Raw genomic sequence first — 12,089 nt, forward strand, 5'->3', positions numbered from 1 at the left:
AATTTAAGATTTATTTACACAATCAGTTTATTTGAATATAATATCAAACATAATCAATACTATTTATAATAATTTAACTGCATATTGTTAAGTATGGACAATGAACATTTAGTAACTCTTTTATACACATTCAAAAAGAATATTCACTGAAAAAGACATTTAAAAAATTGTTTCAATAAACACAAAATCATAAACAAAAATTCTCGAGCAATTTTCAAGATGCAGTTCAAAGACAAATACTACTCAAAAAAGGAAATTATATTTCTGTAGCATAAATCACCAGAAATTCAAAATTACTTTTAATATACAGATATTATCCACCAAAGCCTTTCGGGCCAGTTTGATAAGTTGATGGCCTTTAGATTGGCGGACAATCCATCTTTCCTCCCCAAACTATAGATATAGTATAAGGTGATTATAATATTCTTTTACGATACAAATAACAAGTACAGTACAGAAAATTGTCAATAGGCCACATAACAAAAAACATTTCTCATTATTCTTAAAGAATAAACAACTACTCTTTTATTAATTTCTAAACAATTTAAATCACATTTTTGACAAATAAATTATATTTAAATACCAAATTGGATAAATGTAAATTGCGCCAAAACAAAATATTTGAAAGACCTTTCAAACTACAAACCAATACTTTTGTGGTAATTTTCCTTAGAAAACATTTCCAAGCAGACAATTTTCTTTCTACATCAGATTACGCACAAAGGGTGAGGCAAGAATTTTTACCTTTACTAATGAATTAATACACATCTAGGTAAGTTTTGGTATACAATTCTATAACATACCAGTTTAAAGCAGTCTAGCAACTGATAGTACAGTTCAAAAGACCTAGATAGACAACCTGACTTTGTTTGATTACTGTTATTAAGTAAATTGATTTCACAGCTCAGTTCTGATTGAATTTAGTTATTGTAAACACACTCAGTGAAGATCAATATCATTTAGCACTGATTTCACTATTGCTAACAAATTTGAAATTTAGTACTTTATGCCATTTCAAACCTTTAGATTGACCAGATTTAAAAAAATAAAGTTGGTTATGAATATTGTCAGCATGGACTATAAATAGCCATCGATAAATGATTTTAGACTTTTTATGATAGAACTTTATCCTTCATCAACTAAACATATTATGTTAGATTCAAGTACTAAAAATAATTTATTTGGCATAATTTGTATGTGAAAAATTAACTATGCTGTGTGTCGAGCAACAAAACCTAAATCCTGTATAAAGTGGTATTGAATTTCATTGTTTTATGATTCGGTAGTGTAGTGTGAACTCTACGTTAGATTTCCATATAAAATGACGCACTGTACGTAGGTCCATGTTGGGATCCAAAACCTGAAAAAGTAATATTTATTCATTTATTATTTATTAACACTTCGTTACACTACAATAAAAAAAAATTGAACATAATTAAATCAAAAGGATACTGGATAGAGGAAGGACTGGCGGTCTTAGAAAAAAATAAATAAAAATGTATTAAATTACATAAGATAGGCAAGTAGTGCAAGAATACATGTTATACACAGTTATTAAGACAAAACTAACCAGGAACAAAAAAAAAGATGAAGAAAAGATGATACATTAAAAATAGAAAGTAAAAAGACACATAAATCACGATAAGTTTCACGTCAGTTAGTAGTTAGTAAGAAAGTTAGGGACACGATGTGGACAGGTAATGTTTTTAAGAAGAAGAAAGCGAAGCTAATAGGGACGGGAAGTGAATTCCATAGCCTAACTGCATACTCTATTATAATAATGTCAAAAGTAAAATATGTTAGTTTTTGTCTATTAGGTAGAGCTGAAGTAGAGTTCGATCGGTGCCACTATTATCCCTGAAATCGTAGCTCTAAGCCTCAGCTGTGTTCTAATACACCTTTTGAAGTGAAAACTTCTTTAGTTCGTTGTGATTTGAACAGATGAAACGAAAAAGCGACAGATAAAAGAAAATGAGATAGGAAGCATTATACAGTGTATAAACTTTGAATTAGTGTATTGATCATTTTTCAAATTAAAAAACATAGATGTGCTTTGCGTTTCAACGACTTTCAAACTTCAATAGTTTTAGTTTTTATCTAAATTAAAGATTGATATTAAACCTAAAAATTAAAATCGAAATAAAAAAAATCTTTAAAGAAAAGTCTAATACTATATTTAGATAGTGAAAAAAGTACAATTTACATATTGTTAATTTTTTTTTTAACTTTTTTAATCATTGTAGTTATCAAAATTAATATTAAACAAAAAAAAAATTACATTTGACTCATTATCTGGAAACCAATTTTTGAAGGCTTCATATCTACCACGTGTGAATTGCATACATGTTTTTGTTCTATGTATCCATACATAGAACAGTTTGCACTAGATCTTACGGTGAGGGAAAACAACGTGAGAAAACCCAAGTCGATGGGGTGTGACAGTTTCTAACTGAGGCCATGGCCTAGGGTAGGAGCGCCACAGCATTTTTATGTTTCAATACAGCACAGGTTAGGCAAATATTCCGTTGTTATCGTCCAACTTTTCAGATAACATATTTAAAATTTGTTTAGGAGCTTACAGTGTAAATTATAGCGTCGCTGAAGGGACTGTATACTACATTGTATGGAGGCAAACTAACCACAGACCAGCAAACGATGTTACATGATAATCGATAAAAACATAATTTAGTAGCATAATAGTCAACTGACCTGATCACAGCAAAGCAGTTCGACTTTTTCTTCAGGTGCGTCAGAGTTCTCCTCAGTCTTGGCTGTACCAGACCCGTTCACGTCTCCACCACCAATAATTTTTTCCACAACATGTTCGGCAACTTTACGGCATTGGATGAAGTCATTGGCTACAAGACGATCCTGTAAAATCGATTGAATATTAAAATATAAATATTAACATTTAATATTAAAACTTATAAACCATAATCATATCTCTCCAATACATGTCTTATACATGAGCTGTTTTATGATTGAACTGTATTTAATTTGTGAGCGTTCAAGTATTACGTCACGCATTTTTGGAAATTCTTAACTTATAGTAAAACGTCTGTATCCAATAGTAAAATGTTTCGTGACCACCCCCCCGTAACTCTTTATACCTAAAACTTACCATTATGTGGCGTACAGTACTGGAAAGTCATATAATAATATTATCAATAATGCGTAATTCAATCCCCGCCTCGCATCGTAACGTTTGATAAGAGGACGCCCCCAAAATTCGTTACGTAATATTTGTACGCATCCTAAGATATTAATTGAAATAAAATGAGGACAATTTTTTCTATCTTTATAAAAACCGTCACATTTAACATTGCCGTTTGTTGTCCGATGACGTAGTAGTTCCTGGGATGGCGCGGTCAACAAACTTTTCAACTTTATAATATTAGAATAGATCATTGTTGCTTAGCGTTTTTTGTGCCTTTAGCCTTTATAAAATTCTAATATACGTAATTTTATTATTAAAAAATTTAAATGTCCACTTTAGGAACTTAAATGATAGGTTTTAGGAAGAAATAACAAGAAACATGTTAACGAAACAGTAAGTAAATTTTCAAAATATAACGAAAAACTGAAATTCAAACTCTAAATAATTTTAATAAATTTCCGAATCAAATTGCCTCCCTGTAGGACGCGGCCCCACGTGTGGAAACACTTATATATATAGAATTACGTTGGTATATATGCCCTCCCATAAATCTTGTTACCTTTAATATCGCTCAATTGTTAAAAATAAAATAAAAAACATAAGTCACATCTTGCCCATTCATGAAAATGCAAATATCTCTCTCGCATAGTCAATTGTCACAATGTCTACTTAATGTTAAAACACTCTTGGTAAAGTTTGAAGACTCGAAATTGCATATGGGAAACTATTTGGCCCACAATAGCATTACTAAATAATTGGATAAGTACATACAATTTGATGGAGCCTCGTTGGCCCATTATTTATACATATATATGGTATTATGTAATACAAACATACTTTAAATTGGATATAAAATACTCTTAAAAAAATTAAATGTACAAAACATTATTTTGAGAAGAGTCGAGAGTCCATATGTTTAAAAGAATCTGGATAAAGTTTTGGTAAAGTAGTGAAAAAGAAAAAAATATTGCAGTTTAATAAATTTACAAATGCTTACCTTTTTCTGTCTATCCTGTTTGCTTTGACAACTGGAATGTGGTAGCAAGTAAAATGGTAGTTTGTTTAGTTTGGGTGCAGCCATCTCTATTGCTACATCTACAACCCACGAGGGCACTGTCTCTAACAATATGTTGCCTTCTGTTTCGCCACCTGCATCACCAACCTGAAATATTTAGGCAAATACATACTATACTTTGCGTAGTAGATACATTTTGTTTTGGGGAACCAGTGTGGAGGGTATGCAAACTAATGTTCTTCTTTGCTATATGTCCGTTTTTCATATTGTATCGAGATATTTTGATTTAATAAACAAATGTATGAAATCCTGTGACCCAATAGCATGGGGTAGACACATTTCTGCGTCTGTTTAATTGATAATTGTTCTTTATAGACAAGTAAATTGTCAGCAGCTTTCTATACCTAATACACATATTAAATATAAGTTAATTTATAGGTTCAAGACAACAGTTTCTTATAATATATCCATTCACACTAAAAGTAGATATTAAAGACAATACACAAATAGCAATAATGTTAGGTGTGTATTTTTAAAACTTGACCTTTTGACAGAAACATATCTAATAATGGTGTTTCATATTAGTTATATGATTGTTATAAAAACAATAATTACCTGAAGCCTATATAATGTTCTTCCACCAACCTCGCTAAAAATAAGTGGTGTATGTAGTGGTACTGAAAAGAAATTATTGCCAAATACTTTTTGACCACCCTCATTTACTCTATTTGGATGATTCCAATACTCCAACAATGCTTGTAACAGTAAAGCCCCAAAATTAACCTTTTGATCATTCTCTGTGGTCAACCCAGCTTCTTTTGCACTCACCCAAGCACTAAAACAATCAGTCTCATCTTGTCCTAAGTGTATTGTAAGCATTCCAGTTTTCAAATCAACATTAAACCAATTTGGAACATATACCATCTTAAAATGTTTCTTGACTTCTTCCTCATAGTCAATTTCACCTAAATCCTCAATTTTAGAAGCTTTAAGGACATCATACAATACAACATTGTTTGATGTGTCCTTAGTCAAAATGTGTCTCTTATCATTTAGTACTGTATAGTATTTTATGGCACGTCCGCCTGGTATGTGATGCAAGGGTTGTGTTTGATATACATTATTTGTATTGTAATTGTTTTGGTTATACATTTCTGAATTTAATGTGTTAACTGGAGGAAGTTTCCAACACCTTATGTCTGAATCTGATGTAGAAACCCAAACACCCTGTTGATCTGCTGTAAAACATAATTTGAGTACTGGTGCTGATTCTTCACAGACAATCATGAAGTTGTCAGGGTTTCTTAACTCTGTTATAATTACTAGCCTGTCACGACCTCCAGATATAATATGACTAAATGTTTCAGTAGCCAACAGGGCCCAAACTGCTTCAGAATGTACACGGATGGTTGATACACACCGCTGTTGTGATAATGACCACAACTTAATGGTACCATCAGAGCTACCAGATACACATTGTGTGCCATCTCTACTGACAACCAGAGCTTTTACATTATCAGCATGTCCTTTTAATTTCATGAGACGTGAACAATTTCTAGGATCCCAAACCCTGAGGACTTTTTCGGTAGAACCACTAACCAGGATAGTCCCAGGTGGATTCATAGCAAGACTGTAAATGGATTCTTTATTACCAACAAGACTAGATGTAGTTACTGTATTGTTGCTAGCAGTCAATGCAGTTAAGGTATTAACATCCCATAAAAATATAGCTCTGTCTAATCCAGCACTAGCAACCTGTTCTTTATCTTTTGCGTATGCCAACGTGCGCACATAATCTTTATGAGTCCTCAACGTGGACATACAAAATCCTTTAGGAGCGTTCCATACTTTTACTGTGGTATCCGAAGAAGCACTAATAAGGTTTTTTCCACCGCAACAGAGCACGATATCATTAACCCAGTCCGTGTGGTGCTCCATGCTTTGTATGTAGCGGTCCTGGGAACCGTTCCCAGCATGCCATACGCGAATGATGCCATCTCGACCGGCGGTATAAAGCCTTCCTTGTACAGGATCCAATTGAAGTGAGCTGACACCGTTTTTATGCCTCTTCTCCTCCTCGTCCCGAATAACGAATGAGACTTGGGTTTTCTTACGCATCATCGAGCTCATTTTCCGACATTTTAAACTTTAATCCAATTAAAAACTTAAATTAAAGCTAAACCCAAGTAAAATATAAACGAAATCACATCAACATAATCATTTCAATAACTTAGCCGACACCGACAAATAACAATTGACAGTGTCTAAAAGGAACGGGTTACTGACAACTGACATCTTTCAATTCTCATGATTCTTGTCAAATCTTAGGACTATCAGGCAGAGAAAGAAAAGATTATCAGTTGAAAAAGCTAACAAGAATTTCCATTCCTAATAATAACTGTATTTTGTTATATTTTTTAGGTTTATCAAACGAAGAGCAGGCATATAGGCATGGCAGGTATAGGTAGCGCCACACCGGATATTTTACTTATTGAATAAAAGTAAAATAAAATCAAATAATAAGGAGTTTATATATGACTGATACCTTTTAAACGTAATATCCCAAATTAATGTCACTTGAAATATTTAACTTCAATCTAACATAGACAATATATCTTCGTGCTCTATTGTTTTCTATCGGGAAGAAATGTATCATTTCAAAACAAAACGTGACAAGACGTGAAAGGCGTGACAAGACGTGATAAGTCGTGACAAGACGTCATATGCTGTATATAGAAGTTATATGTAGTCAAGTGGTACTTTTTTAATACTAAATGAGTTATTAAATAATAATAATTGCATGGGAAATAAAATAGGAAGGCAATATATGAAAAAAAAAACAGGCACAGCAGAAATTGAATTATCAATACTATTGCCATGCCAATTTTGGAATCGGCCTGGCCTGGATATAGTAATAGTTAATTTACTAGGGCATTTAAAATTAAGCTTATTCTTGCCGGATCTTATAAAATATTTTTTACATGTACTTATTTTCTTTTATGTCTGTCTTCATATAATCCGATATTCAATCAGCTTTTTACTTTAAAACAAATGACACACGTTCTTGAATTTCCAATACAGTAACAAATTTTTCCAAAAAGATACATATCATACACATATACAATATTGAATTAATGCGCACGAAACCACGGAGATCAGCTGGTATTTGGTTTAATCACTAACACTGAGTTGACTTGAGGCAAACAGTGGGATAAGTGGTTCGTTGTAGCTTTTATAGCCTTCGGCAAAGCGAAGACGAGCATGAATATAACATTAAGTGAGAAATATTTATTTATTAACACGACATTGCGGCCATACAACATTTTTATAAAATATAATATAGAAGTTTATTTTTTTTAATTTTAATGTTTCTGGCAATTTAACCTTGGAGTAGATTAAAAATAATATTTACTTCTAAAAAAGATTCCAGCTCTCATGAAAAGAAACATTTCATTTCTCACTTGAAGTTTACTTGCGGTTTCTCAAAATAAAACGGATACATATTTTTTTTGATTCCATGAATAACACGTAAACTAGATCAAATCAGAAGTGAAATAAACAACGCCCCCAGCTCCGCAAAGCAACACAAGATATTCAATCAACCCCTTTGTTGGCTATCTATTAAGAGTTTCTCGAACAAGTAAGAATTTAGTAGGACAGGAAAGGACATAAAACTTCGTGTACTGGGATTTGCCGATACACCTGAATACGCTGAATTGAGTGTTCTTGGGTTTTATCAGCGGAGTATTAGGTATACTTTCTTTTATGTATCGCGTACATAATAGTCTAACACTAAGCATAGTTGTATCATTTATTAGTTTGTTTTTTACAGCATAATAACAAAAAAATATTATATAAGGTCTTATTATATAATTAAAAATATTTTTTTACAGTTAGCAGTCTATTTGCTATATGTTAATCTTTACGTTTAAGTACGGTTTTAAATCACATATATACGCCTCAACACAGTATATGGCCCCATATGCTTCACTAATTCCCCTAATCGCTCTCCGGCGAAGAGTCGTGAAAACTATTATGCTGCGAGAGCAAGCAGGAAGTGGGATTTTGCTTAAGCTGGACTTTACGAGTAGAATACATATCGAAAAGGTTGCCGACAACGATTTCCGACAGTGGTGATAATTGTCAATTATTTTATTCTATTCATTTTATTCACACTACGTTGCATTAAAAAAAATATAAGGAATGCAACGGGCGGCCTTATCGCTAACAAGCGATCTCTTCCAGGCAACCATAGTAAGAGAAAATATAAAAAAAGAAAAAAATATGTGCGTGTACTATTGTACACGCGTAAGAAATGAAACTTCTTTATGACCTTATTTTTCGAAAAATGATCTACTATATGCAACTTTACAGAAATTGGTTAAATAAAGTTAAATTAGATAAAGTTTAACAAAAGGCTTTTATCATCATAGACATGAATACAAATAATACAATTATTTCATTTTACCTTATCACTACTAAGATTACCGTTATTATTCTTTGTTATCGTTATTATATATTCTTGTTATTAATGGCAGCGACGAGAAAAAGATGGCGCGTAGCGGAAAAATGTGACTCGTAACCGAAACATGGGACGCGTAACCGAAAAAGTTTTACTTCAAAAGTGATGAGAAACGATAAAGTGCAAGAAGGGCATAACCAAATGTTACGATGTTACGTATGAAAAAATTATAGAACCTTAATCTAAAGTAATACAAAAAAAATATTAATAACAAACTTTAAAGCTAATCTCACAAATTCATGAATGCCGATGCAATACAGAAGAAAAGGAAAAATGAGAATATGTTTATACAGAAGAGTATTAAAAGATGATACGGTACCTCCGTATCATCTTTTAATACTCTTCTGTAAGTTCTTACGCGTGTACAAGTGCCAATAGTATGGAGTCGGGCAGCCTATTTTACAACTTAATGGCGGAGAACCTAAATTGCCTATGAAAGATGAGCTGTGGGATGGAATTTCCAATAAACATCTATTGGAAGAGCGTAACATATAGTTAGAAGGTGATTATCATAATCTACCTATAAAGTATCTCTTTCCGTCTCGTCATTCATTATCTTTAAACGATTTAATTAAAGCCCTACGCAGTTCTGGTGGCAGTAAAGGTCAAGAACTTCGCAAGGTAAAGGAAAGGACATATGCTATCTCTGTCCTGTACCCTATAGTACATTACACTAGGAGAATATATTATGATGCAACTGGTTTGATGAATTGATCTATGAGGAATTGAGTAGCCTAATAGCAGTGTCTAAGATAGTCCCAGTCAGATATTAGATAGCCTAACGGTAACCAGCATGAACAGTAAATTAAAAGACTACTTTTATATGCATTTGTCGCGCTCCTAAATAAGACTGCTATGGTGACATTAATAAAAACCACAGCGGTTTTCTAATGTGTTATTTTGTAAATTGGATTTTTAAAAACAAAACATAAGCCAAAATACGTTCGTGCAAACGTGCGATAGAAAGGAGTATTCTCGGAATTCAATTACGCGACAAACATAAAAGTGAATATATTCGTAGAAAAACCAAAATTATTGATGCTGAGCAATATGCCCTTAAACTTAAATGATGATGGGGGCGATGATGGGCGGGCCACGTAGCCTGTTGGACAGATGGTTTAGAGCAGTAACCGAATAGACGGGTCCAAAAGGAAAAAGGAACAAAGGAAGACCAATAGAGCGATGGGCCGACGGGATCGAGAGGGTAGCTAGTAGAAATTGGATGACGATGGCACAAAATAAATTAGGGTGAAAAAAGTTGGAGGAGGCCTTCTCCCGGAAAGGGCCGCATCTTAGTTAAAACTATAAATTTATCTTTTTTATCAAATGTATGTCAAAGATGTGGAATAAAGGCTTATTATTATTATATTATTTTGTAAAATAAAGAGAAAACGAAAAAGAGGAGGAGGATGAACCCTGACCATCTGAAGTAGTCCGAACATGCAACCGCAGACGAGAGATCCTGCATAAACGAGACATCAAACACTGGGCACACTTATGTTGGAGTAAGTAGGTGACTAGGCGCCTTTGATAATTGAGTCTAAAACATGTCAATCTCACGTCTTCATTGATGGTAGTAGTTATCTGCCTATGCAAACAGATGAATCTATTGGGATTGACCCAAATTAACAATCGCACGGTTACCAGACTGGCTGGAATATATCAAAGAATTGTCTTTTGCTAACATGGCTTTTACACATTAATAAAACACTTTTTAAACGGATTGAATCTATGTATTATTATTATAAACTTTATAATTATTTACATAATTTTAAACACATTAATCTTTTTACACGCTGTAAAGCACGCGAAACGTCAGAATTTTTTGTAATAGATGCGTTATTTATTTATTATAGTTTACCACATCAAATCTTCCAGTTCCAGTTCTTTTATCCAGCTAAGAGTTTATTTATAGTCAGGAGTGAGTCGTGACCTACCACTAAAGTCTGTATCGTACCAGATAATTGACTGAAAAGTCTAACTAGATGTATAAAAAGAACTATTTTTTAAAGAAAAATAGGTGTGAAAAGTGAGAATGAAAGACTGCAATTTTTTCAAGCTTTAAAACTGAAAATGTTACTGTTTTAATCTTTTTTATTCACGAACTCATATTTGAACTCTCTAGAGCTCTGTGTATAATGCTCTAATTAACTTACGGGTTTAAGCTGTTTGCATTATGTTCGAATGAAATTTAGTTTAATTTATTGTCCGTGTAAATATAATTAATTCCCTTACAATCTAGATTGTACTACGGTCAATCATTATAATTTATTATAGTATTATAATAAATTTGAGTACATACTTGATTAAATAAAAATTTGGGTTGTAATAACTTCGCGGCTCACGTACAACGTGTATATGTGCCTCTTTAATATTTTTTCTCTAAAAAATCAAAACTTCCGCTCTATGATTTTAATTATAAAATGCGTGTGAACTACGTGATAAAGTTGTGCTTAATATAAATCTTCACCACCAAGTACATTTTAATATTAAACCTTCTGAAATCACTCATTCCCAAGAGTTCGCTCTAAAAAGTCCCGAAGTCACATTAAAGTCACCTACAATATATTTTGCGGGATTTTTACCTTAAAGTCCCTCATAAATCTTAAGGCGAAAGTTTACGGCTGCCCTTTATTTGGGCAATTGTTCCTAAATAACTTTAAAGAAGATTGCCCGTTATTTTGGTGTCTCCAAAGTGGATTTTAAATTAATAAAATAGATTACGTTATAACATATTACTAAATCTATTTAACTTAACAATATTCGTTTGTGTTGGAAAGTGTGAAGTAAGCGAATTCTGAATTCGATGTAATATTTCTTACTTATTCAAATAAAACCTGCATTTATGTCGACTCTAATTAACTGTCCCGATCCCCCAATTAATTGTTTCAAATAAAGTATAATGAAAACGTTGCAATGAATACGAAATTAATTACGTTTTTGTTAAAATGTTTACTAAAATAAAATAGAATACAGAATAATAATATTTGTTTAAACTTAGAAGTAATTGTATATGTATTTGAATTATTCATATTTAAAAACATATTACTTGGGAGGCAGTATTCAGACTTCTTAAAATAAAAAGGTTTTCAGCGCGCGTTAAGTTCATTTTCGGAAAATTATGTAAATAGCTACTTTGTGGGAATGCACAGTACGCCGAGATCTTAAATATCTCTGTAGTAACTCTATGTGTTTAGGAAGGTCCGATAGGGGGCGTCACATTACCGCTACGCACAGTCGTAGATGCTCTACGGACGTAGCACGACGTAGCGTTGCCGCAACGAAAATTACGATTATTCGAAGTGAAAAGTGAAAATTACTGGAAAGTTTTATGCCGAGTGCAACTTGAAAACTAAAGTGTAACTTGAAAGTGAAGGTTTGGTGAAGTGGTTTTG

General features: G+C 32.7%; 1 protein-coding gene across 1 annotated transcript; it reads right to left on the reverse strand.

Moving 5' to 3' along the window:
• LOC123711042 (WD repeat-containing protein 48 homolog) lies at positions 1-6,419 on the reverse strand. The gene is made up of 4 exons (XM_045663437.1): positions 4,788-6,419; positions 4,155-4,319; positions 2,710-2,871; positions 1-1,360 (listed from the first exon to the last, which is right to left on the reverse strand). The coding sequence occupies exons 1-4, from the start codon at positions 6,300-6,302 to the stop codon at positions 1,265-1,267; spliced, it is 1,938 nt and encodes a 645-aa protein (XP_045519393.1). The 5' UTR covers positions 6,303-6,419; the 3' UTR covers positions 1-1,264.
• Positions 6,420-12,089: the final 5,670 nt, after the last annotated feature.

Source organism: Pieris brassicae, chromosome 6 (genome assembly GCF_905147105.1).
Source record: "Pieris brassicae chromosome 6, ilPieBrab1.1, whole genome shotgun sequence".
NCBI lineage: Eukaryota > Metazoa > Arthropoda > Insecta > Lepidoptera > Pieridae > Pieris > Pieris brassicae.